A 26403-nucleotide genomic window follows, 5' to 3' on the forward strand; every position below is an offset into this window, starting at 1 on the left:
CAGATGGAATAGCTGGTTACAAAGTGTCCTGGGGAAATAACCGTCATCACCATAGTAGGAACCTGCCACACTGTGATACAAAGTTGAGGCTGAATTCATGGAAACACTGTCTCATTCTTAAACTGAAAAGCTGGGGGTAAAGATGTCAGGTTTTCTCCTACTTAAATACATTTAATGCAACACCAGTCAAAGTTCTGATAGGATTGGTGGGGACAGGGAGGGAGATGGTTTGACAAAACCATACTATATTCTTTTTTTTTAAATATTAACTTTTTTTTAAATAATAAATTTTATTTTTATATTCCCCATACAATGGCAACCCCCCCATTCTGACCCCAATCCCTCCCCTCCCGCCCCCACCCCCCAAAAAGTGTCTCTGGTTCATAGTTTTTTGTTGATTTTGATTTTCACTTTCTTATAGTTATTCATTTTCCTGGTCCCTTATTTAAGTTTTCTAGATTCCTGCTATGAGTGAGACCATCCGGTATTTTTCTTTTTCTTTCTGGCTTATTTCGCTGAGCACGATCCCTTCCAGCGCCATCCATGTTGCTGCAAATTGCATGTGTTTATCTTTTTTGAATGCTGAGTAATATTCCATGGTGTATATGTACCACATCTTCTTGATCCAGTCATCTATTTTTGGGCATTTGGGTTGTTTCCAAAGCTTAGCTATTGTAAACAGTGCTGCTATAAACATAGGGGTGCAGGTGCTCTTTGGAGTTGATGTTTCTGTGTCCTTTGGGTAAATACCTAGGAGTGGAATTGCTGGATCCTATGGAAGCTCTATGTTTAGTAGGTCCAGAAATCTCCACACAGCTCTCCACAGTGGTTGGACCAGTTTGCACTCCCACCAACAGTGCAGGAGAGTTCCTTTTTCTCCATACCCTCACCAACATTTGTTGTTAAAATATTAACTTCTTTTTTAATTTTAATTAATTTATTTATACAAGAACTGGGTTACAAGTCAGAGTTGCGGGAGGGTGAGAGAATTCACCAGAGAGAGCGGGGAGCAGAACAGGCAGACAGACTGAAGACACTGCTGAGGGGAGCAGCAGGCGAGGCAGGAGAGGTCTGCCGCGCCATGTGGGTTTCTCCCTGGCCAGCCAGGGATCGAATCCATGCTGCAGAGGCTGTGGACAGCTTCACAGCACAGCGCTCAACCCGCTGTTCCTCCAGGGAGGCCCAAAAACCATACTATATTCTTTTTTTAAAATTTCTTTGTTTTAATTAATATTTTATTTTATATAATTCTTACATCATTTTTCATTTTTGCACAATGTATGCATTTTCACTTTGGTTATATTCCCCATACAATTGCACCCCTCCCCCTTATTTTGACCCTAGTCCTTTCTCTCCCCGCCTCTTCCCTCCCGACGTGTGTCTCTGGTTTATAGTTGCTTGTTGATTTTGATTTTTACCTTGAACCATACTATATTCTATGTGGAAAAAATGACATGATTGGGGATCAGCAAGAATTTTTTAATAAAGCATGACAATGTCAGGGGCTTGTACTATCATTATTAAAATATATTCCAAACTATCATAATCCCATTATGTGATATCATGGACAGGTAGATTCCCGGAGCAGAACAGGTCTGGACAGATTCACCTGAGTATGAGTTTATTTCATGATGCAAGTATATCTCAAGAAAAAAAGGAAAGGAAAAAGAAGTGCATCTTGGCTCAGAGGCAAGAAAGAGGCCTCCAGGTCATGTGACAGTCTTACACGTCACTTGGGATGCATGGAGATGATTCCCTCTTTGGCCAGGGTCACCAAGTCAGAGGCCGGTGAACCTCCAGTTCAATCCTGGGCTCCTCCAGTGCTAGTTTCAGATCAGGGGGCGGCGCGCTTGGACCTGGTGGGAAACCCAGATTATCTGGACTCACCCTGAGCTCTGTCCCCACTGCTTTGTATGGGGCCCCTCTTCTTCCTCTGAATGTACCCCATTAAGGGACGCTGCCTGCAAGGGATTGGTTGAAAGCCATTAACGTGGTTGTAGGCCCAGTGCTCCCATCTACTTGCTTGGCCGTCAGGGAGGCAGTGCAAGGTCATATACATTAAAATAATGAAAATGGTCACCCCCTCCCTAGGATAAAGTCATCCAAACCAATCACAGCTAATGAGATAAAAGGAGAGAAAGTGAAAATCCCTTATCAGCCTCTACACACATATACTTATGCTTTCAAAGTTGAGATCTTAAGGTGTGTGCAATTTTGTTACCTGCTGAGCTCACATCATATTGTGTTTAAATATCTTTTGAAAAAATAATCTCCAGGGCCTCCCCGGTGGTGCAGGGGGTTGAGCACTGCACTGTGGGGTGGTCCACAGCCTCTGCAGTGCGGGTTCAGTCCCCAGCTGGCCAGGGAACAACCCACATGGTGAAGCAGACCTCTCCTGTCTCGCCCGCTGCTCCCCTCAGCAGTGTATTTCAGTATATCTGCCTGTTCTACTCCCCACTCTGTTTCTGGTGGGTCCTCTCACCACCCCCCGTCTCTGGCCTGTGCCCCAGCTCTTGTATGCATAGATGAATAGATCTTTGAAAAAAAGAAAAAATAATCTCTGAGGGCTGTGTGCTGCTCCTTAAGAGGCAGACACCTTAATTTATTTAGATGTTTCCTAAAAGTTGATCATTTTCCAGCAGCAATTATACATAATGTTTCTGAGGGCTTTTGTCTTGTTTCTGATTATTTTCTTGGGCTAGATTCCTATACAACTGGGGTCACCAGGTCAAAGGACAGAACACATTAGAGAGTTTAAACAATGAACTTATCATTTGCTTTCCAGAAAGATGAACCAGCCCTGGAAACCACCATGAGCATTATTTTTAGTGATTTCTTTCTTTTTTTTTTTAATGATTTATTTATGCACATACAAGTACTGGGGTGTAGGCCAGAGGTGCAGGGGTGAGAGGATTCAGCAGAGACAGTGGAGAGCAGAACAGGCGGATCTACTGAAATTCACTGCTCAGATGAGCAGCCAGGAGACAGAAGTCCGCTGCACCACGGGGTCAGCTTCCAGGCTGGGATGGAACTCAGGCCACAGTGACTGTGGATAGTTTGATAGCATTAAGACTTAAGCCCCACGCCACTAGGGAGGCCCTGATTTCTTTCGTTTTTGTTTTTTATTTTTTTAAAAAAGATTTATTGATGCATACAAGAGCTGGGGTAGAGGCCAGAGGTGCGGGTTGTGAGAGGATCCACCAGAGACAGAGTGGGGAACAGAACAGGCAGGTGGACTGAAATACACTGCTGAGGGGAGCAGTGGGGAGACAGGAGAGGTCTGCTGTGCCATGTGGGTAGCTCCCTGGCTGGGGATCGAACTCGTGCTGCAGTGGCTGTGGACAGCTTCATAGGTTGCTTCTTAACCCCTTGCGCCACCAGGGAGGCCATTTCTTTCATTTTTTGTTTTTACTCTGACAGTTTGCTGAGCTTGTTCCATGCCTGGTGCCTGCGCTAAGGCTCATGTGATATCACCTTCTCAACCCATGGGAGGGGGTGTCTAATTCGCGGATGTCAAACCCTTCTTTAGGCTCCTCGCCCTTGGGGATAAAGCCCGCCCTTGGGGATAAAGCCCGTCTCCTCCAGTCGCCGTCAAAGTCTCTGTCGCCAGATCGCCTTTCCGCCCAAAGGCCCGACATCCTGGCCCCGGGCCCCCCGCCGCCGCCCGGGCTGCGCGGAGCCGGCGGGGCCGGGGCCGGGGCCCGGCCTGCCACCGGGCTGCAGCGTCTCGGCGCCGACGGCCCTCGGCCCGCGGGGCTGCGCGTCCTGCGCCCGAGCGCGCGCCCCGCCTCGCCCAGGCGCGCGGAACGCGGAGGGGACGCGCGGGGCAGGCCGAGCAGCAGGGAAGGGAGGGGTGGCGGGGACCAGACTGTCACGGTGATTTCGGGCGGGCCGAGGAGCGGGGCGCGGGGCTGGGGCAGGGCCGTCACGAAGGGTCCTCCCGCGCCGGGCGGGCTCAGGGGCCGACGAGCGCCGCGTTTGGTAACGGGCCCAGCGCTCGCCCCTCCCCGGCCAGCTCCGGGGAAAGCGCCGAGCGGGGCCCGGCCCTGCTAAGGCCGGTGCTTCGGCTCGGCCGGCGGGGAGAGCGGGCGTCCCCCAGGGCGCCCGCCCCGAAGGCGCGTCCGCGCGGGCCCGGGCCGCGGGAGGTCGGTTGGCGCGGCCTGTGCGGAGTCGCCCGGACGGCCCCGCCAGAGGACGGGTGCCCCGGGGCGACGGCCGGCCGGGCTCAGAGCCGCGGCTTCCAGGCGCCGAGGACGCGGGGCGGGGGCCGGCGCCCCCCGGGCCCCTCGCAGCCCCGAGCCGCGTCCGCGGCGGCCCCGCGCGGGGTGAGCGGGCGCCGCCCCCTGCGTGACCCGCGCGGCCGCGGGGCCTCCGCTCCTGCAGGGGGCGCTGCCGCCCGCCCGGCCGTGTCCGCAGGCCCCGAGGAGCGCGGCGAGCCCCGGAGCCGCGAGCCGGAGCCGCCCGGCCCGCGCGTGCCTCGCGCGCGGCCCGCCCAGCCCGTGGGGACCCGCGACCGCCGAGGGGCGCGGGGAGGCCGCGGAGCCGTTCCCGCGCCAACGCCGCGCCCGGAGGCCGGGGCCGGGCCGGGGATCGCCGCGGGGACCGGCTGAAGGCGGAGGGGCCCCTCGAGTGGAGGCTGCGGGCTCGGCGGGCAGGTGGGGCTGCCGACCCGACGGGGGTGTCGGGGGTGTCGGCCGCGTCTGCAGCTGCAGGGTCCGCGGAGTGGGGGGTGGGGCCGGGGGTGGGGGCCTGGGGTGGGGGGTGGGGCTGGGGGTGGGGGCTGGGGGCTGGGGGGTGCCGCGGCTTCAGGTGCCAGTGGACAGGTGGGCGGGAAAGGCGGGGTGCGTGTGCCCGTGTATCACACGAAACAGACCGGGGCGGGGTAGGGGCATCAAAGCGGGGCGCGAGCGAGGCGGGGCTGCGTCGGGCGGCGACTGGCGCGGAGAAGGCTGGGGCGGGAGATGGATCTGAGCTGGGCTCCGGGCCTGGAGGAACCGGGCCTGCGAGCGGGAGAGAGGGAAGGTGAAGCTGGACTTTGGAAGGAGGGGCCGTCGGCAGGAGGCGGAGGGCCGTGGAGTCCTGCTCTGCCGGCAGAAGTGGGGTGTGGTGAAAGGGACAGGCGCCGGTGCTCCGGCAGGACTGGGCGCGCAGCCGCCGTGCTCAGTGGGCAGCAGCGGGTGGGAGACGGCGGGCTGGTGGTGGTGGCCCTGGAGGGGCGGGGAGCTGGGTTGGCCTCTGATGGGGACCCTGTCCTTCTGCTCTCCTCCCAGCCGCCATGTTCAACCAGCAGCAGCAGTTGCAGCAGCTGCAACAGCAGCAGCTTCAGCAGCTGCAACAGCAGCAACAGCAATTGCTGCAGCTCCAGCTGCTCCAGCAGCCCCCACCCCAGGCCTCCCTGCCCATGGCCGTGAGCCGGTGAGTTCCCCCCTGGAGGGGTGGCTGGCTCCTGCCCATGTCATACATGCCCGGTCCAGTCCATCCAAACTGGCCGGCATCCCAGGGGCACCCCAGGAACCCATCAGTTCCTAGCCCAAGGGGATCTTTTCTCTGCTGTAGAGAGGGCTAAGAGGGGAGGTGAAAGGTCTCAGGGAGGAGAGAAGGCCTGACTTTCCCAATAACCTTCTGACACCCCCTCCCAACACACAGGGGGCTTCTCCAGCAGCTGCCTCAGCAACAGCTTCTGAATCTCCAGGGCATCAACTCGGCCTCCCTGCTCAGCGGCTCAGCACTGCAGAGAGCTTTGTTTTTGCAGCAGTTGCAAGGTATGGCTGCAGGCCCTTGTGTTTCGGTGGTAGCTCCCCAGCAGCCCACTGCACTGACTCATCAAGTCCACACAGTAGCCCTGCCAGGGAGCTGCTCTCCATGTCCAGTGCACAGATGCGGTGTCTGAGGTGCCAGGAGGTGGGGGTCTGTGTTACCCAGCTCCCTACAGTCTGATCTGTGCCCTTGGCCATGATGTGGGGGGGCGGGGTGTGGCACTCAGCACACTCCCTCACATTCAGACTAGATAAGTTGAAGGATGGCCAAATCCATTTTGATCTCCCTCTGCTGCGTCCCATTTGATAGATGAGAAAGTGAAGCGCAGAGAAGGGAAGCCATTTGTCGTGGGTCACACAGCACCCACAGTGCCTGGGGCTCAAGAGTGAGTGTCTCTAGCTCTCTGCCTGTGCCCTGGTCTCAGTTCCCCCATATGGAGAACAGTCTCAGCATTTTCTTCCAAGATGCTGCTCCTGTACCTCAGTCCCAGGGGCCCAGAGACCTCAGGTCAAGTCATCTTCGGATCCACTCCTCCCTCAGGCCAATGGGAGTGCCCTCGGGACTGGGCACTGCACGGAGGCCTCTATAAACCTAAGTCCTTGGCTCTGCTGACAAACCTAAGGCAAGATACTCGCATGATCCATTTTTACAGATGAAACTGAGAGCCCAAGAGCGGGATCGTGTGCCCAGGGTCGCATAGTGAGTAGGCCCTGATTTGAGGAGGAATTAGAATCATGCTCCTCCAGAGCTATATCCCGAGACACTAGGCCGTCCTGCCTCCCGGCTGCTTTGCAGCTGGGTCAAGAGAGGACAGCGTCACCCTTCGATCCTGCCAGGCCCGCGCTGGTGTGGATGGTCCTGGGAGCTGACTTACAAATGACAGAGGGTTAGACCCCCACAGGGACCCACACGTGTACATCTGCATTTTCTCATTTAAACAAAAGTGAGAGAAAAAAAAAACTGTAAAGAGGTTAAGAAAACCCAACTCATCCTAGGGAGGCTCACTCTCCTCCTGAAGCCAAAAACCTACCAGTCAAGGTTTCAGTGTATTTCCTCCCATGTTTTTCTAAGCACCGACTTGGGCCTCATATATGATAATGGTTATGGATATAATGAAAGGTTGCGTCCTGTTTCTTTTTCACCATGCAGACTCGAATGGCCTGATTATTTACCATATTGAAAGGTTCGGCGCGGTAAAGAAAAGGAGAGCCAGGCTACATTTCTCAAAGGGAGGGAAAGTTTATTGCGCCCCGGGCGGACCTCACAGACCCAAGGCGGGGGTCGGTGGAGTCGCGCACGTTGTTAGGGGGAAGCAGGGTTTTATAGGGTGAGGAGAGGTCAGGTGGGTAGTTGGGCTCTTAAGGCAGGAAAAGTTTGTAGGGCAGGTAGAGGTTCTTTGTCTGAGACGAGACTCGTAGTGGGAGGGGGGAGGCTCATTGTCTGAGTCCTCCAGGCAGGTATCCGCATTCCTGCCCCCCAGGTGGGCTTCCCAGTAGGCTTTTGCATTCCGGCCCCCTGCATGGACCTTTCATACCAGCCTTTTGTTGATAGGAAAAGGGGCGAAGGTTTTTTCTTTGGCTACTTCCTGCTGAAAGGGGGTGAAGACCAAGGGGATGGCTCAGGCCTGGTTATGAGGGTCTTCTGCAGGGATGCGAGAATATGGGTGGAGAAGGAGTTGGTTAAAGGTGGTAGGAGACATTTCCCGAATGCGAGCCTGTATGAATTTTAGGAGGCAAGGAACGAAAAGAAAAAAATAAGGTTATCATTAGTATTGGCCCCAAGAGTGGGAGGAGCCATGACACTATAGGATTTTGAAACCATGTCAGCGGAGAGTTGGAGTCCCCGGTTTAACTAGTAATAACATTCTTCCCTGAGGAACAGGCAGGTACCCCCTTTATTAGCTGTTAACAAGTCCAGAGCCCGCCGGTTTTGGAGAGTGACCTGTGCCAGGGAGGTGAGCTGTCTTTTTAATGATGTTGAAGACACATAGGTTTTTTCTAAGGAGGTATCAATTTGTTCATAAAATTCCTGGGCAGAAATCAGGCTGTGTCCCAGGGCCTCACCCGCCATACTTGCAGCTGCTATCGATGATGCCAGGCTGATTCCAACCATGATTGGAAGAAAGGCTGCCTGCTTAGTCCAATGTGGTCTGTACAGAGCTAACTGTGGGACCGCGAGGACTTGGATACGTGGGCCTGGAGTAGCAGAATTAATACACTGAGAGAGAGAGCCATTGCACCAGAAAAAGTTTCTCTTTGCTGTTGTTCGGAGCACAGAAGTAACCGAAATGTTAGAAGCACAGGAATGAAAGCTGACAAGGGCATCAGTTTGATAGCAGGGGTAGCTGTGATTGGAGTCCCATAGGGTGACTGAGAGTTGGGGAGTCTGGCAAGCAGCGTCCGTTATCTTGGTCGTAGTGGTGTTATAGAGCAACCCCGATATTTAACGGGTTCCTGGCTGTGGGTCCTCACCCGCGCGCTTTAAAGGGACTTATGAATACTCTACTACAGACACACACAAAAGGGTTAATAAAAGGTTTATTTACAAGAGAAAAAGAAATAAGGAAAATGTACAACTCAGGGAGAAAATAGGGAAATAAAGTCTTTAATGCGTCCTACCCGATCCGACGACCTGGAAACCCAAAGTCACTCTCAGAGCTGGCAGGACGCTGCTAGCTGGTGGACAGCCAAAATGGGGGAGCCCCCCAAAGCCCACGTGTCTGCCTTTTGTATCCACCTGGCTGCTTAACCCCACCCTCAGGTCCCAGCCACCTTCCCTTTGGTGGTGATGGGATTTGGAGTTCCCAGTGTCTTTGGCTTTGACCTGGGGTGGGGGTGGAGTCCACAAAGCCTGTATGGAATTTGCTTTGGGACATCCTTTTCCCCCTAACAGTGGTATTGAGATTAATTGGACCTGCTGCCAGTAGAGGCCTCCGAAGGGAAGCACAGAGGAAACAAGAGGAGGTGTGAGTCCCAAAAGAGTCATTTAGGAAGGTTATAGCGTTTTGGATTATATGAATTTAGGTTGAGGGTGTCTCGGTCTTTTCTGATGATGTTAGCTAATTTTATAGGATTTGTTCTGAATGGAGGATGTCCTGGGAGACTTGGACTGTGGCATTTTGTGTCGGGACATATTCCCTTGAGATGGACAGTGTTGCCACTGGATAGGAATGCCAGCCAGTGTACCCTGCGGCTTGGACTCCCTGTACCCAACGTTGGTCCCAAGGATCTGAAATAGCAGAGCTAACTTGACTCATATTGAAGCCCGTATTATGACGGACCAGAGAGAACATTTGGCCTTTGTCTGGAAGGTGCACTGTGCATGACTGGTAAGGGCACCCCCCATATTCTCCATAGGTATTTCTGCAGTGATCTAAGGTTTGATGGTAAAGAAACAAAACAAGGTATTTATAGGGTTATTAATCGATGAAAGAGTTAGGGTGAGAGTGATGGGTGCTGTGCATCCTGCCTGTGGGCACTCCGCAGTACCCACCTAGTGGGTGGTCTCAGTGGATCCTGAGACAAAGGTCTCCATAACTTTGAATTTCCATACACAGGACACTGAGCTAGGGGAGATTTTGACAAGAAATGTACATTCTAGTAGGAGCCAGGTTATAACATACATACTGTTTGTCTTCAGGGGCACGTTTGACCCGTGATAGATGGTGCCAGGAGGGGTGTCCCAGAAGTGTTACCGCTGTAGGTGTGGTGAGAATAACCGTGCGTGGGCCGGTCCACCGAGGCTGCAATGGCTTTGGCTGAAGCGATTTGAGCAGGACTTGGTCTCCTGGATGTAGTGGTAGGGAAGGTTGGTTGAGGGGGTCGAGATCCGAGGCAGGACTGGGTAAGTACCGGTCTGTGTGTTCCTGGAGCAGTTGGCTGAGTAGGGAGAGGTCAATCCTGTCCCCGTAGGTGTCCACGCAGTTGGTGAGCTGCAAAAGAGGGTAGGCGAACTCCCCTTTGAGGTGACATGCAAGCATAGGTTTGACGACAGGAACATATTTGTCAGACTTTTGCACTCAAGGAGGGGTGGAAGAAGAGAAGACTCAGGAATTGGCGCTCATGAGGCTCCTAAGTCCGAGTGATGGAGGGGACTGATAGAGAATAGGGGAAGGGTCTGCAGCAGAGTCAGTTGTGAGAGCAAAAGCCCTTGCATCCGCCCTGTTTTTCCCTGGAGTCCTCCAGGCAGGTATCCGCATTCCTGCCCCCCAGGTGGGCTTCCCAATAGGCTTTTGCATTCCGGCCCCCTGCATGGACCTTTCACATATGATCTGAGAGTCTCTGTAAAGGGTTATTTTTTTTTATGCATACAAGAACTGGGGTGTAGGCCAGAGGTGTGGGGAGTGAGAGGAAATACTCTGCTGAGGGGAGCAGCAGATGAGACAGGAGAGGTCTGCGCCCTGTGGGTCAGCTCCCTGGCCGGGGATCAAAATCAGGCCACAGCGGTGATAGCACTGAGACTTACTTAACCCCCTACACCACCAGCTGAGAATTAACCCCCTATGCCACCAGGGAGGCCCCTCTGTAAAGGTTATTTTTAACAGCCATTTAAGATCCAATTGAAGGGCCTGCTCTTGCCTACCTAGATTTCCGTGTTTTCCTTTTTCTTCTGTTTTAACACTGCAGTAGATCTCATGTTGAGACTATTTTATGATCATTTTTTCCCAAAAATAGAGTGACTGGATCAGGGGGGACAAATGTTTTATGGCTCTCAATAAATATCTACCAAATTACTTTCCCAAAGGACTGGACCAGTCTGCAATGCCACCAGCCACGTATGACAGTGCGGGTCTCACCATGCCCACGGCAACATTGGGTATTATATGCTTTTTTAAATATATATATATGTTTACGTATGCATATAATTTACTAATTTGGTTGGCAGAAAAAGCTATATCATTGATGTGTTAGTTTACGTTCCTTGGAGTGCCAGTACAAGTGAATATTTTGTATTTGTCTGTTAAACATTTGTTTTTTGGTGCTTTTTTGTGCGTGTGACCTGTCCATGTCCTTTGTCCATTTTTCTTTTAGGGTGTGCCATCTTTTGCCTTACTGTTTTTAAGAGCTGATTGGCATGCTCTCTGCCCGTATGTGCACATATATTTATTTTCCATTAATGTTAATTGAACATTTACTATGTACCAGGCACACTTATGTGTCTCACTGAATCCTCATAAAACACGCACTGTTCTGCCTATTTTACACATGTGGGAACTGAGACTAAGAAGGCGGAACTGATTTGTTCCAGGTCTCTTGTCTGTAGTACAGTCTGGCTTTGAACCGGCTCTCGCAGCACACCTGACCTGACATCTGCGCTTAATCCCTGGGCTCCCCACCCCACCATTGGAGCAGGACTTGAACTGTTTCAGCTCAAACACTTGGCAAGAGCTGGTGCCTGCCCTTAAGGAGATCCCGGTGTCGTTGGGTGGTAGGCAGTGGACAAGGAAACTGCAGCTCTGACAGGACAGGGGGCTGTGACCTCCGAGATCACAGAGGGCTCTGGGAGGAGATTATGCCAAGGAAGGATTGAACACAATTTGGAGGCAGAACCAGTGGGAGGCAGAACAGCCCAGGCAGGAAAAACAGCATGTGCAAAGGCCCAGAGGCAGAAGGAAACTCGGTCTGTTTAAGCAACTCACAGAAGCTTGTGACAGGAGAAACGAAGGTGGGGGTGGGGGGTGCTCAGTTTCTGAGCAGTGAGTAGCAGGGAGCTATGAAAGCAGGGACAGGGAGCAGAGTGGGGATAGAAAAGGGGGGTCAGAGGGGCAGGAGACAGGCTTGATAAGGTTTGGTGATGACTTGAGGGAGAGTAAAGAGAGGAGTCAGGAGAACCCTGCAGTCCTGGCTGGGGACAGTGCCCTCCCCAGAGACCCGAGACAAGGGACCCCTCCTCTTTGCGTCTCTATTTTGTCATCAGAGGTGACGATGATTCTCCCCCTGATGATGCTGGGCCAAGGGCCTGGCTCCTGAGGAGACGTGGTGAAGGGCAGCTGGGGGTTGGGGGGGGTGTCTTATCTCGCTGCCTCTCTCTGTGGGTTCTGTGCTGGGATTGTTCCTGTACCTTAAGCCATACCCTCGGGCATGCTGGAGGGTGAACAGGGTTCTCAAGCTGCTGACCAGGTAGGAATCTGAGGAGGGAAAAGCAGTGCCCTTTCCCCTGGAGCCTCCTCCCCACCAGTGTGCAAGGTGGGCGGGACTGAGCTTTGACTCAGGCTTCCCTTGAAAGTTATTTGTGCCGTTCCCATGATGCACTGGGGGGCTCAACCCAAGAGTGATCCATTTTCTCCTTTTCTTGCCCACAGGTAACCTCCGTGGCTACAACCTGGCAACCCCAACCCTGACCACCCCCAGCCTCACACCCCCCCAGCTGACCACCCCACATCTACAACAGTTCTTTCCCCAGGCCACCCAGCAGTCCCTGCTGGGACCCCCTCCTGTCGGTGTCCCCATAAACCCCTCCCTGATCAACCTCTCAGGGAGGACCCTCCAGAAGCAAGCCAGGATTCCCTCCTCTACCACCCTCAATCGCAAGGTGAGTGGTGTCTAAGGTGGAGCTGGGGGGGGGGGCATCCCTGCTCAGGCCACACCCCCTCTTTGCACCTCAGTTTCCTCATCTGTAAAACGGGAGCGGTGAGTTGGATTTGGTATGTCGTGTCTCCCAAACTTCAAATATCCCTGCCCTCCTGCCATAATTTTTGCCTCAATCTACTACGGCGCTAAAATTCACCTAATATTTCTCTTTAAACGAGAACAGTAAAATGAGAGTTGTAAATGTAATTATCGTTTGCCTAGTAACCACACCAGCGCAATAAAAAGAAACGGGTGAAATTTGTTTTACTAACATTTTATTTAACTCAACATATAAAAGCAGAGCAGGGCTCTTTCTTATACTGCGTCCTTACAACCCTCTGGATGAGTGGCCACACTAATGTGCTCAAAAGCTGTGTGTGCGACTGGTCACTGTAATGCCCTCTTCCGTAAACTGGCTTCTCCATTACAGTTATTTAATAAGGAGACAATCTATCACACCTGAAAATTTAAAAAACAGTCTAAGTGAGCTACAGACATAGAAGTCAGAGGAAGGTTATCGGGGTCGAGCAATGTTATCAGACCAGGAACTCTGAACTCTGGCCATCTGGCCTCTGGGCCTGCACCCTGGCCCCCACGTCCCTGAGGGGCTCTCCCTGACATCAGCAGAAAGAGTCCAAGAGACTCGCAAAGGGAACAGTCTGCCCCTGGGACATCTGGTCCCTGAACTTCCTGCTGCTGCCTGCACACCAGGCCCACAGCAGCATTCTGTGGCAGGGGCAGGACCCCTTTCCTGCTACTCTGGGCAACCCACATCCGGCGGCCAGTCCCTCCGGAGAGGAGTCTTGGCTTCTGCTTGTCCAGTCAGGTCTGTCTGGACGTGGCTAGGCGAGCTGGCCATCACCGCCCCCATTTTATACACAGGAAAGCTGAGGCCGGGAGGGATAGAGGCGGAGTCGAGCCTCCTGACCTGCAGGGCGAGGCCGGGTGGTTTCTGGAGGGTGCAGAGTCCTGAGTGTGCACCTTCCTGCTTGGGCTTAGCTGGGGGGTGGGGAAGGCTGCCAGTCAGCTCCCGCGCTTCCTGGGGTGCTCAGAACTCCGAGTTTACTTAGCAGACAGCTGTACGTCCCTGCAGAGGTGCAGATGACACATCTGGCCTGGCCTGCTGGGGCTCTTGGGCTGGGGAGGGGGTGGTGAGAGACATTGATGCAAATACAAGTCTAACCAATAATTACAACTAGAAAATGCCACAAAAAGGAAGCCCAAGGCACTCTGGGGACCTGTGCTAGGGGACTTGACCTTCTCTGGGGCCAAGGGGGTATCCTCAAGAAGTGCTTTTGAGGCTCTGGGCAGAGACCTCAGGCAGGAGGTGGTCTGGGGCTCTGGGCACAGAGAGGTAGTATGGACTAGCAGAGAGGGCCAGGGAGGGGCTGAAGCCAAGCGTGGGGTAGGGTGCTTGGGGTAAGGAGGGATGCCTGGGATGATGAGCAGGCATTTGGGGTGAGGAGAGCATACTGGTGTGCGAGGGGGTACTTAGGGTGGTGAGGAGGGCATGCCCCAGGCTAGGAGAAGTCACAGGACTGTTTTGTTCTGATCTAGAGAAAAGAGGATCAGTTTTGCATGAAGGGCTCCTCTGGCTGGGAAGTCAGGAGGCCACACTCAGGGTCTGTGTTCCCAGTCCTGGTTTGCTCTCACCCAGGCAGCTGCTGAAGTCCCCTAGACATGATCCCTGGCCTGGTGAGGACCATCTCGGTAGCTCAGGGCCAGGCCCTTTACCTGCCGGGGGACAGCGGCAGCCATGCTTGCCGGGGGTTGCTCACGGGGTGGGCGGTGGATGTCAAGAACAGTTTCTGACTGGAAGCAGGATTCTTCTTCTCAGACGGTGTCTGAAGACCAGTCAGACCCCCCAGAGGGGTCTGAAGAAGCCACAGAGTCCCGAACAGACACTCCAGGTAAGGGAGGGAGGCTGCTGGTCCTTCAAAGGGGACGAGGGTGGGGGCTGGTGGGTGCAGGGTTGTGACGGAGGCAAAGCTGGGCTTGGTGACTCGGGGAGGGGAGCTTGGGTTTGCTGGACAGTGTCCAAGATCCCTCAGCTGCCCTTCGTTCCAGACCAAGATTTCCAGCTCTGCCCAGATGGCTCCTCTAAGGAGAAACGCACACCAACCCCTGAGCCTGAGTCCTGTGAGGCCTCTGAGCCCCTGGCTAAGAAGTCAAAGAGGTAACTGATGCTGAAAGCCTGCCAGGCCCGTAGCTCATGCCTGCCAAGGCAGGCGGTGGGTGGAGGTAGGGGCAAGCCCCTTTAGGGGAGCTGAGTGATAGAAGGACCTTGATCTCTGGCCTGGAGGAAGGTCACATCTAAATCTGTCCCTGGGAAGGCCCCGGCCAGACAGACTCTGGTGTCTTCACTGTGACTGAGGCCCCAGCAGGCGGGCAAGGGGCCAGGTTGGAGGAGAACGTGTGCTTCTGGGGCCCCCCCGGCTGGGCAGGACTACAGGGCCGTGGATACAGGCTTAGAAGTGTGGGAGGCAGAAGTGAGTGATCCTCTCAACTTATTTAAATGAAAGCAGGACCTGGGGAGCCAAAGGCACTTGCCCAAATGCTCAGTCCTACGTGGTAGGGCTAGGGCTGGAAGTTGCGTCTTGGCCTTTCTGGGCAACCCCCAGGGCCAGTTGGAAGACATGAATTTGAGCTTCTGATCCTCCCTAGCTCAGAGGAGCCCACAGAGAAGGGGACCCTAGGGCAGCTGCAGGCCAAGGTACAGCCTCAGGCACGGATGACAGCACCGAAGCAGACCCAGACACATGAGCTGCCATCTGAGCCGCCGGAGGCCCGAGTGCTGCCACAATTCCAGCCATGTGCGCTGCACATCCAGGCCCCGGTGCAGCCACAGGCCCCGCCACAGACAGTGCCGCTGAGGCTGCAGAAGCAGGCACAGACGCAGACCACCCCGGAACACGTAGCGCCACAGCAGACACGGCCGCAGAAGGAGGCAGAGCCACCGAAGCAGGTGCAGCCACAGGCACACTCCCAGCCCCCAAGGCAGGCGCAGCTGCAGCTGCAGAAGCAGGCACAGACGCAGACGTATCCACAGGCCCAGACACACGCACAGCCCACGCGGCAGCTCTTGGAGCCAGCTCCCACGCCGTTGCCAGCGCAGCCACCAGAGCAGACCCAGGGGCAGCCTCGGACCCAGGCTCAGGGATTGGCGCCCGAGCAAGCACCAGTTCCTCCCATGGTGCCTGAGATGCCGCCTGACACGGGAGCAGCTGCAGGAGGTAAGCAGGCACCGGCCCACAGCGGCCCAGGGGGACAGCTCTGCCGGGCCCGCGTCCTCACCTGTGCTGTCCAGCCTCGACTGGATGCTGCCCGGAGCCAGGGTTCAGGTATCCTCGCCTTAGGCTTCCAGGTCCTGGCCGTGGACGGGAAGATGGCTCTCAGGTGTGGGTCACGCTGAACCCAGGTAGAAGTTGGGACCTGGGGAACCGCCCATCTATCATTTCAGGCCTGGAGGAAGACTCGCCGGAGCCTGTGGGCACAGAGGAGAGCCAGGAGGAGTTGGCCAGTGGCCTGGATGTGGGAGAATGTGAAAAAAGATCAAGAGAGATGCTAGGGGTGGGTAGAGTTGTCCGGGTGGCAGCATGAGGACCACACCCCCAGCAACACTGCCCCAGGCCCTCTCAGGGCTTCCTTGAGATGGGATGCCCCACCTGTGTGCATGGGCCACCAGACAGGGTTTGAGTGTGCTCGGCACCCTCCCCGTGGTGTGTTGCCTTCACTCAGAATACCTGGAGGTATTTCAGGTCACAAGTGCCCCTTCCAACCTGCTCATCCCAAAACTAGGGCCTGGTTCCCTCACACAGGTAACAGTGCTCTAGTGGAGGGGCCCGGGTGGAAGCCTGTGGGTGTGGGTCCCAAAGTGTCATCGTGGCTAAATCTGTCCTTTCTTTGCGCCTCAGTTTCTCTAGCAGTCATGTTGGGGTGGGGCGGGGTGGGGCAGGGTAGGGTGGGGCCTGCCTAGTGCTTCCTGGCTGTGTGAGGCTCAGAGCCTTGGGATCTCCATCTGTAAGTACCTGATGAGACAGGGCTGGCCCGCTGGGAGCGCCCAGCTGGTGGTAGCTTTGGCTCTGCTCCTGGTGCAGGTGTGGGGTGCCGGGGGCTCCCTGAAGGTCACCATCTTGCAGAGCAGTGACAGCCGGGCCTTTAGCACCATGCCCCTCACACCCGGGCCCCGAGCCAGCGACACTACCTCTGCCACCCCCGCTGCTGCCAGCATACCTTCAAAGCAAACACTGCAGTTTTTCTGCTACATCTGCAGAGCCAGCTACAGCAGTCAGCAGGTAGGGCAGGCTGGCCTGGGGCAGAGGTTGGTGGGGGACAAGTGGGAGGGTTTGGGGTCTGCAAGGACTTTCCAGCCTGGTTGCCTGACGGGGCCCCCTCAAGCCACGGGTCTGGCGGCTGTGCGTTTGCTCGGAAAGCCTTTCCTGACCGGCCAGTAGGCAGGACTTGAGAGGCAGGTGGACCTGGTTGAACCAGCCCTGCCCTCCCCACCCCCCCACTGCAGGAGTTCCAGGACCACATGGTGGAGGCGCGGCACCAGCAACGGCTTGGCGAGCTCCAGCACATGAGCCAAGCCTGCCTCCTGGCCCTGCTGCCCGTGCCCCGTGACGTCCTGGAGAGAGAGGACGAGTGAGTGGAGAAATGGACGCTCCACGTGTGTAGGGAGGGGTGTTGAGGGGGGAGTCTGGTCAGGCAGGTGCAAGGGGACCCTGAATCTCCCATCTGGCTCGTCCTCCCTCAGAGGTCTCTTCACACCCTTCGCAGTATGGTCTGGGCTATTCATGTTCAAGAATTCTTAGCCACTGTCAGTTTTTTTTTTTTTTAAAGATTATTTATGCATACAAGAGCTGGGGTACAGGCCAGAGGTGTGGGGGTGAGAGGATTCACCAGAGACAGAGCGGGGAGCAGAACAGGCAGATCTACTGAAATGCACTGCTGAGGGGAGCAGCGGGGAGGCAGGAGAGGTCTGCTGTGCCATGTGGGTTGCTCCCTGGCCGGCCGGGGATCGAACCGTGCTGCAGAGGCTGCGGATTGCTTCATAGTGCAGTGCTTAACCCCTTGCGCCACCAGGGAGGCCCCACTTTGTCAGTTTTCTAAAAAAGACTTTGTTGAATGTGGTGCTGGAATTCCATGATCCCTCTGGAGTACCCAGCAGGGCCAGGGCTCCCCCACAGAATGCGGTGTCACCCTGTGTGTGTTTCACTTGTCGCCCCGCAGAGAGCCTCCGCCCAGGCGCTGGTGCAACACCTGCCAGGTTTACTACGTGGGGGACCTGATCCAGCACCGCAGGACGCCGGACCACAAGGTACAAGGGCCCCGAGCCACAGAGGCCCCACACGCGTGATCACCAAGTGGGGGCCAGGAAGGCGGGAGCCAGGTGGGAGTGGGCATCTGTGTGAGGTTTTGTCTCTGCGTGGCCGTCACTCATAAGTGCGGCCTCTCCATGTTTTTCCTCTGGGTTCCAGCTTCCCCAGCTGACCAGGGTGGGCCAGGCACCACATCGGCTGGCCATTTAGCTGCGGGCTCAGGGTCCTCTTGGAGGCCACCCTCTCTCTGTCTCTGTGGTCACCTGCTGGCCTGTCTTGTAGCCAGCAGCACAGGGAGGGGATGTTTGCCCAAATACACACAGAGGTGGGGTACTGCCAGCTGATGAGAAGTGGGGGATCTGCATGTGGGAGGCAGGGTCTCGAGGGGCTGCTGCCTGCCGCTCACTTGGCCCGCCTCCAACCACCCAGATGGCCAAACAATCCCTGCGACCTTTCTGCACCGCTTGCAACCGTTACTTCAAGACACCCCGCAAGTTTGTGGAGCACGTGAAGTCCCAGGGGCACAAGGACAAAGCCAAGGAGGTAACCCCAGCCCTTAGGATGCAGACCCAGAGCAAGTTGAGGTTTACCCCAGCCTGACTCTTAGAAGGTCTGGGGGTTTGAGTCTCTGGGGGTGCAGTGTGGCTAGGGTGTGGCACCCTGGCTGCTCCAGGGCTGACCTAGTCCTCACCCACGCCCACGCCCCTGGGCAACTGAAGATGCTGGAGAAGGAGATAGCCGGCCAAGACGAGGACCACTTCATCACTGTGGACGCTGTGGGCTGCTTTGAGGGTGACGAAGATGAGGAGGAGGACGAGGAAGAGGAGGAGATCGAGGTGGAAAAGGAATTCTGCAAAAAGGTGCAGCGAGGGTGGGGAGCGGCGGGAGGCTGCAGGCTGGACTCCCACCCCAGGAGGCGCCTCGCCCCACCCCGGGCAGGGGGCACTGTGCACACACCCCGCACTACATTCCCGTGACCGTGTTCTGGGTCACGCGGACACCACAATGACCAGGGAGGTGGGCACGACGTGTTGTGCACAGAAAAAGTCAGTATTGGATGGTGATGGTGGCCGCAAGTGCAGCCCATCTTTTCGGAGCCTTACCATATGCCCGGCGTGTGCCCAGCACTTTGCTGGCAGAGGCTCGTCGACTCGGATGCCAGGAAGGGAGACTCGTTCCATTCAGGGTGCCCCAGCCACTCCTGGGGCTCTTTTCAGTTTAGCCAGTTTCCCAAGCACCTGTTTAAGGCCAGGTCGCGATGCTGGGTCCCAGGGATGCTCAGCTGTCCCCGCCCAGGGTGCCGAGGGTGCCGCTGTGCGGGGAGCCAGGCATAAGCGATGCAGATCTTGGCTGTGGCATAGGTTGGGCAAGCCCTGGAACACACCAGCCTTTTGCTTTCCAGGAGCATTCTCTGTGGGTAGCCTCCTCTGAGCCTTTGCACATGCTGCTCCTGCCTCCCAGGGTGCCTCTCAGTCTGTTTCCTCTGCCCAGCTCTGACAGTTCCAGGTCGGGCTGCGAGGCAACGCTGCAGCCCGGTGTGGGAGTTGGGGTGGTAGCCTTCCTAGAAGCTCATTTGTTTGCCTGCTGAGTGGTGGAGGGCACTGCCGGGCAGGCAGGCTGATGTGGCTGGGGCCGCAGGACCTCGTCTGGAAGGGCTTACTTCCAGTGGGTGAATCTGACTCCCTGGGCCGAGGACCTGCAGTATCAGGTTGGAACTTAGGGGCTTACGGTTGACCGTGGGGAGGGTTCAGTCCTCCACAAAGCAGCTGTGTGACCCTGGGCCTGTATCCTCTTCTGTAAAATGAGTGGGTCACAGAGGGTTGTTAACAGGCTTCAGTAGATGATAGTGTGGGCACACCTGGTGTGGATTACGGCCACTGTAAAGAGGGAGGGAGCAAGAGGGCTTCCTGGAGGTGGGGACTGATGGAACTAAGCCTAGAAAGTATATATTGGGAAAGGAACTCTGGGAGGCAGGATCAGAGTGTGCAAAGGCTCAGAGAATGCTACCCACAACCTTCGGGAATCTAACGGCTGTTGTGCTCAAGAATTTGGGTGGGTTCCAGGCCCCCCACCTGGGTTGGGGAGGTGGTGGCTGCCTTGAGGCCCACACTTGTATGTTCCCAGGTGAGGTTCAGAGACATTTCCATAGAGGAGTGGAAAGAATCGGAGACCTACAGCCCCGATACCGCCTATGGTAAGTGCCTGGCCTGACCCAGCGATGTGGCTCCAGCCTCCAGGCCCCCCAGTTCCAGCCTAGCCCCTCATCCTCTTCTCCTGCCGAGAAGATGGGGGAGCCAAGGGTCCCCTCCAGGGTGGGATTCCTGGCTGACTGGGCAGATGGTGTGAGGACAGACCCTGCCATCCCACAGGTGTGGATTTCCTGGTGCCCGTGATGGGCTACATGTGCTGCATCTGCCACAAGTTCTACCACAGCAACTCAGGGGCGCAGCTCTCCCACTGCAAGACCTTGGCCCACTTTGAGAACCTGCAGGTGAGCCAGGCCCCCCACCCTGCCCTGGGGACTCACAGCACCATGGCCAGTGCCACCTCCTGCCTGTGCTTGGCTTCACCCTTCACTCCCCTCCCCATGCTCCCCTAACCCAGGGAATGCCCCCTTATGCCCAAACAGGGAGGCCTTGACCACAAAGGGAATCAGAGCTGGGTGGGGCTGGAAGGTGCTGAGGGCCAGAGCTCTGGCCCAGAGAGGCTGAGCACATCACCCAGGGTCACACAGCATGTTGGATGCTGCTCAGCCTGGCTGGGAAGGCAGCTGCTGGCTGGGAATGCAAGATAGGTAAGGAGGAAGCTCTGCTTCACCTGCACCCTCTGTGTCCAGAAATACAAGAAGGCCAAGAACCCCTGCCCCACCACCAGGCCCGTGAGCCGTCGGTGTGCCATCAACGCCCGGAACGCCTTGACTGCCCTGTTCACCTCTGGTGGCCGCCCACCCAGCCATCCCAGCACCCAGGACTCGGCCAAAACCCCCAGCAAGGTGACGGCCCCACCCCCTGAGCCCCCACCCCCCCGGCGCTCAACACGCCGCAGAAACTGATAGTGGGCGCTCCCCCCTGGCTGGGGCCAGGCCTGCTGTGGGTCCTAAGAGCCTTGGCAACTGAGATGGTTGGTATTTTTACTCGAAATCCAATAAAAAAAGGTGGTTTGGCTGTGCCAGGCCCCACCAGCACTTTTGTCTGGGTGATAGGGAAGGGGTCCGGCCTGCTGGGGTTCAGTGTGGTGCAGAATCAGGCCACCAAAGACAGTCTCCCCAAGTGTGCTCGGGGATCCCAGGGCGCTTCACCTCTGAGCCCATTTCTCTCTATGTATCCAGGCTGGGAAAGTACCTTCAAGTCAGATCTCATTTAATCTTCACAGTGCCTGGGGGTACGTCTTGGTTGCTATCCCCAAGTTACAGATGAAACTGAGGTCTGGTACCGTCAAGTAGCCTGCAAAGATCATACATCTGGTTAAGTGGCCAGGATGACCTAGGGCGCAGGCTCTGAACCCGGGTGCTGGCCTCTCCAGCTGGACCCCATGGAAACAAGTACAAAGGGGCCCTCGGCTCTGGCCTGATTCTGTGCTGGGTTCACTAATGGGGTGCCTGCCCTTCTCGTCAGGCAACCATGATGAATCGCTGGGAATGCAGCCCAGGCTCACTCAGCTCTTTACTTCTGCTATTTCCTCATCTGGAAGCACCCTAAGAGACAGCCCACCAGACCAGGCCTGTGACTGGCCGGCTGGGGAGACTGAGGCCACGAGCAGGAGGGCACTGCCCAGGTTGCACAGCACGTCTCGGTACTAAAGTGAAAACCTAGTACCCAGAGAGGGGAGCATGTCCTCACTCACAGCACGCTGGGAGCTCAGCCAGGCTGGGGATACGACAGGTAGGTGGGAGCCTTGCCAGCCCCACCACTAGGCCGTGAGCCGCAGGTGAGTGACGGCCGGTTCCCCTCTGGCGGGCACTGGAGTCCTTCTCCCAAGATACAGAGGACAGAGGTGAAGTGGTGTTGGAGGCCGGTTTAATGTGGGCACTTAAAGCCTGGGCAGAGTGGGGAGTGCCCAGGACTCGGCAGACAGGCAAGGCAGGTGGGTTGCAGGTCCGCCCCTGGCCCCAGGAGATGCTGGATGATGGGCGCTGGCCCAGGCAGGGGCGTGTCAGAGGGTGGCCACGCAGACAGGCCCACCGGGGGACCCAGTGGCTGCCCTGGAGAAGGTATCTGAGCTGGGTGGTAGGGCTCAGGCCATGGTCTGACCCCGGGAGGCGGGGCGGGGGGCTCGCGGGCCTAGGGGCCGGCATCGCTGGGGGCCTCCCCTAGCTGCTGCTGGAACTCCAGGCGCGCCTGCCGGTTGGACTCGAGCAGCTCCTGGAGGCGGGCGTGGAGGTGGTCATTCTTCTCCTCCAGGTGGTCTAGACAGGAGTTGATCTGGTCCAACATGGAATTGATGGCAGCGTATTCTGGGGGGAAAGGGACAGACAGTCAAGGTCCCAGGCCCCTTTGGGGCTCACAGACTCCCATTCTTCCAATCAACACCATGGTCCCCCAGCCTGCCTCTAAAGGGGCTTTGGGCAAGTTCCGAGCCTCTCAAAAATGGGTGGGACACCGAAAGAGGAAAGGTTTTGGAGAAATAATGCCTTTTTTCTGGGGTTAGGAGGTGACTGGTGCCAAGCCTGGTGCCAAGTCTCCACTTCCTTCAGCTGCGTAGAGGCCAGAGCAGAGCCCACTAGAGTGCCTGAGTCCCCAGGCAGGCCCACCCCAGCCTCTCTGGCTCCTGTGCCCTCAAGGAGATGCACCCAGCAGGCTCCAAGGTCTTGCTTCCATCTGGAGTCCCACCCCCAGGCCTTGCCTGTCCTCTCACACCTGCCTTTGTCCACCTCAGGCCCCCTGAACATGCTGGCGCCTCTTCGTGGGATGCGCCGCGTCCTCCTCCTGTCTCCTTCCATCCGCTCCTCCCACTTATCCTTCAAGCCTCAGCATGGATGTCCGCAGGCAGCCCTCCCAGAGCCGGCCGGCCGGCCTCTGTTCCTAATACCCTTGCCCTCCTCACACCTCCACGGCCCTCACTTCCGGACTGACTGCTGTGATTACTGTGTGCTGGCCTGCCCCTCCACCGGAGTCTAAAGCTCCGTGGAGGGAGAATGGTCTGTCTTCACTGCTCTTTCCCCAGTGTCCTCACTTTCACACAATAAGCATTTGTTGAACAAATGAATGGATGAATGAATGAAACCTCTGACTTTCCAGCCCTCTTTGTGCTCAATTGTCCCTGCCACACAGAATGCCTCAACCACATCAGTGATCCAAGGACCAGCTCAAAATGCCTCCTCTTCCAAGAAGTCTGCCTTGGTATCCACCAGAAGAAACCATCCCTCCCTCCCCCATGGTTGTCCTCCTCTTAGTAATACAGTGTCTCTTAGGACCCAAGGTCTGGGCCCATGCCCACTGCAGGACCTGGTTCTGAGCCAGTCCATGACTCAGACACATTCAGCGAGCGGCCGGCTAGCATGGGACCAAAGAGGAAGCAGCTGGCCTGGGGGAAGGGCCTGGGATTTGGGTGCAAATGTGTCTGCATTCTGGGGGAAGAGCACCCATGCCCAGAATTGGCACCCTAATTCTGTGGTACAGATGGGGAAAGTGAGGTCCAAGAGGGAAGGGGCCTGTGAAGGGCGGTCCAGCTGGTTGGACAAGGACATGGCAAGCAGAGAGGCATCTGGATCTCAGTCCCAGCTCTGCTCCGTCTCAGCAAATTCCTGCACCTTTCTGGAAACAGGATATCAACTAGGTTGCTGGGAAGATTCAAATATATCAAGAACTCAGGGTCTGGCCACACAATTACTTAATAGATGGTCATTATAACCAATAGCTCACAGCCGGTGTCATGAGACACACATGGAGGATGAAGGAGGCAGGCCTCTATACCTAATACCTGAGGCCAATATCCTAATACTTGAGGCTGGGGGGTGTGTCCATGCCATGGGGCCAGCCTTCATCTGTGTCAAGGGCACCGGCCAGTTCTAAGCCTTTGTCTTCTGCCAGGGACACCCTCCTCCCTACTGTGCTGCCCTGAATCTGCCGACTGGGCTGCCCACTCAGTGTGACCCAGAGAGGTGCTGCCTGATTCCACCATGGCTGCTGCCCACCTCTGTTCACCAGCAGAGTCCAGGGCAAGCCAGCCAGCTACCACTGACCCACAGACCCTGCAAAACAAAAGTGTAAAACTTTGCGGTGGGTGCAGAGCCCTATGAATATCCCAGAACCCGCCGGACGTATAAATTTCAGTGAGCAAACTGTACAGTGTACGAATTCTAGTTTAGTAAGACCCCAAAACCAAACAAAAAGCGGGTTTCATACCTACCCAGGATTTGCTAAATCCTGTCCTCTAAGTTAATAAACCATCTTTATTACACTAAAGAGAATGACCACTTACTGAACGTTTGCATCTTTGTAATTTTCCATTCGTTTTCTCATTTACTCTCAATGCAGGAAAAACTAATTATTCACAGGTGGGAAAACCGAGGGAGGAAGGTGAAAAGCTAGATGGTAGACACCCCCCAAGCCCTCTCCCTCCCCGCAATCCTTCCCCCCAAAGCTACCCCACCCCAATGCTGGAGTGCGGGACGGCACCGGGCAGCTTTAGAAGCGAGTCACGCTGGCCAAGGTGCCAGGCCCACACTGGCAAAGGTGGCTGGGTGCTGACTCAGCAGGGCAGCGGGCCCCCCCCAGAGCCCCCAGTTAAACCGAGACCGGCCCCGCCCCCTCAGCGTCCCGGTCCGCCTGGGGCCCCAGGAAGAGGCTGGAGCGGATCCCGCCAGGGCCGGCGTCTCCCGCAGCCTGGGCGGCCCCACCTGTGCATCAGGGCCGGTGCCCCGAGGTCTCAAGCGCTGCGGCTCGCAGGGTGCGCGTCCTGCGCCCCGAGAGGGCGTCCGCAGCTCGCGACCCACTCGGGAGTGGGGGGCTGGAAGGGCCTCTGCGGCACCTCCAAGACTCCGCCCCGGCCCCGCCTCCCCTTCCCAGGAGGGCACCCCGAGAAAGGAAAGGTCGCTCCAGCTCCGCCGGGTCACCTGCTTCCCCGAAGCCGTCGTCCTCGCCCTCCGCGCCCGCCTCCACCGGCACGCCCAGGTCCCCGTTGGGGCCCGACATCGCGGGCTCGGGCGCCGCCAGGGCCTCGCGGCGGTGGAACGCGGCGACCGTCGCGCCCGCAGCCGGCGCCAGGTGGAGGCGGCGGGTGGAAGCCGGAGCCGGAAGGGCGGGCCGGGCGGTGCGACGCCGGGCCCCGCCCCGCCCGACAGAGCCCCGCCCACGCCCGCCGGAGCCCCGCCCCGGCCCCGCCCCGTCCGACAGAGCCCCGCCCACGCCCGCCGGAGCCCCGCCCCGGCCCCGCCCCGTCCGACAGAGCCCCGCCCACGCCCGCCGGAGCCCCGCCCCGGCCCCGCCCGCTCCGGGCCCCGCCCACGCGCTGCCTCACAGTGGAGCTGCGCCCCCTGCCGCCCGCCTCGCGGGGCTGCCCGGAGAAGCTGGGCCGGGCGTCCCGGGACTCCGACTTCCCGCTGCCTCCGGGTGGGCGAAATCTGAGCCGCTTGGTTTTCATGGCGTCGGGAAATTTCAGGTCACTGCCTCCCGGAGAGTCGGCCGTGGGACAAGCAGTGCAGGGAGCAGCGAGGGGAGCAGCGGGCGCCACAGGAGAGGTCACTGCGCCGCGTCTTTCAGGCAGCCCGCCTGTGCTGCTCCCCGCTCTGTCTCTGGTGAATCCTCTCACCCCCCCACCCCCCCCCCCCCACCTCTGGCCTGTACCCCAGCTCCTGAATGCATACATAAATAAATCTTAAAAAAAAAAAAAGGAACATCGAGCCACAAGCTCGCAGCCCCGGGTGGCGCTCTTAGCCTCTGGAACCAGCCTCTGAACTGTCTTTTAAGCTGTCAGTTTTAAGTGTCTTTTAAGCTGTCAGTTGGTGGCCATTTGTTACAGCAGCAATAGGAAACTAATAAACCCAGTGACCCCGGAGGAAACACGAAGTCCTATTTGTGCCCTAAGAGTTGGATCCTGAAAGCCCCGCAGGCCTGCATGGGAAGTTGCCTGGCTGGGGCCAAGGCAGAGAAAATGCATCTGCTGCCAAGTGTGGAGCCCTGGGGCCAGAAGTGTCCACCCCTCGGCCAGCTAGTGGTCTCTGGCTAGTGATACCCTGGGGGCCCTCAGCGTGGCCCCTTCCGGGCTTGGGACGTGGACTGCATGCCTTGCTCTGCCCTGGCTGCACCAGGTTGATCCCTCCAAGAGCCTGGCTCGGGCTTCTGAGGCTGCAGCAGCAGGGTGGGCCTGCTGTCAGGCCTGACCTGCTCCCTGGGGGCCAAGGCTGCTCACACCTCCAGTACCTGCCAGTCTCCCCCAGCCAAGGGGCAAGGGGTAGGTGTGCAAGCGTGTGGTGGAGAAGCCTGGGTTTCTCATGATGTGGCCCCCTCTGGCTTCTGAACTTGCAGGGGGTAGAGATCAACTAGGGTTCCTGGGATGATGCAGACACAGAGGGGCACACTGGACTCTGTAAGTAGATAGGCCCCAGACATAGGTTCAGTCAAGTGGGAGGCGCAGAACTGGAGCTGAGGGGTCTTCTGGATTCCTGGTGCATAGCTCCCTCCATGCCTCTCTGGTCTCTGCCCTTGGTGGACTGGAGGTCGTCATAGAGGGGAGGTGTGGGTGAGGGACAGCAGTCCAATGGGTCAACATGGACACTAGCCTGCACTACTGGGCCCACAGGGTGTGGCAGAGGTGCA

The 26403-nt window shown here is 57.0% G+C and overlaps 2 protein-coding genes across 8 annotated transcripts; one reads left to right on the forward strand and one right to left on the reverse strand.

Moving 5' to 3' along the window:
• Positions 1-4594: 4594 nt before the first annotated feature.
• On the forward strand, positions 4595-21794 carry CIZ1 (CDKN1A interacting zinc finger protein 1). Of its 5 annotated transcripts, XM_054688866.1 has the most exons (18): positions 4604-4655; positions 5271-5415; positions 5647-5762; positions 10501-10572; positions 12059-12288; positions 14149-14236; positions 14394-14502; positions 14991-15291; positions 15376-15559; positions 15787-15896; positions 16424-16621; positions 16846-16970; positions 17559-17646; positions 18077-18190; positions 18367-18507; positions 19772-19841; positions 20017-20138; positions 20484-21786. In XM_054688866.1, the coding sequence occupies exons 2-18, from the start codon at positions 5276-5278 to the stop codon at positions 20697-20699; spliced, it is 2424 nt and encodes an 807-aa protein (XP_054544841.1). In that variant the 5' UTR covers positions 4604-4655; positions 5271-5275; the 3' UTR covers positions 20700-21786. The 5 variants fall into 5 exon arrangements, with proteins under 5 accessions (XP_037347968.1, XP_037347970.2, XP_054544841.1 ...); XM_037492070.2 differs by having other exon boundaries at positions 14164-14236; positions 14991-15559; positions 20484-21788; XM_037492069.2 differs by having other exon boundaries at positions 14991-15559.
• BBLN (bublin coiled coil protein) lies at positions 18965-24849 on the reverse strand. Of its 3 annotated transcripts, none has more exons than XR_008549465.1 (3): positions 24702-24807; positions 20989-22100; positions 18965-19524 (listed from the first exon to the last, which is right to left on the reverse strand). XR_008549465.1 is itself a non-coding variant. In XM_037492074.2 (2 exons), exons 1-2 carry the CDS (start codon positions 24778-24780, stop codon positions 21928-21930), a joined length of 252 nt encoding a protein of 83 aa, XP_037347971.1. In that variant the 5' UTR covers positions 24781-24849; the 3' UTR covers positions 20700-21927. The 3 variants fall into 3 exon arrangements, 1 of the variants encoding a protein (XP_037347971.1); XR_008549466.1 differs by lacking the exon at positions 18965-19524 and having other exon boundaries at positions 20707-21090; positions 21491-22100; XM_037492074.2 differs by lacking the exon at positions 18965-19524 and having other exon boundaries at positions 20700-22100; positions 24702-24849.
• Between the last annotated feature and the right edge of the window lie 1554 nt (positions 24850-26403).

The sequence above is a fragment of the Talpa occidentalis genome, unplaced genomic scaffold (genome assembly GCF_014898055.3).
Source record: "Talpa occidentalis isolate TD23 unplaced genomic scaffold, MPIMG_talOcc4v2.1 talOcc4.7, whole genome shotgun sequence".
In the NCBI taxonomy this organism is placed as follows: Eukaryota; Metazoa; Chordata; class Mammalia; order Eulipotyphla; family Talpidae; genus Talpa; species Talpa occidentalis.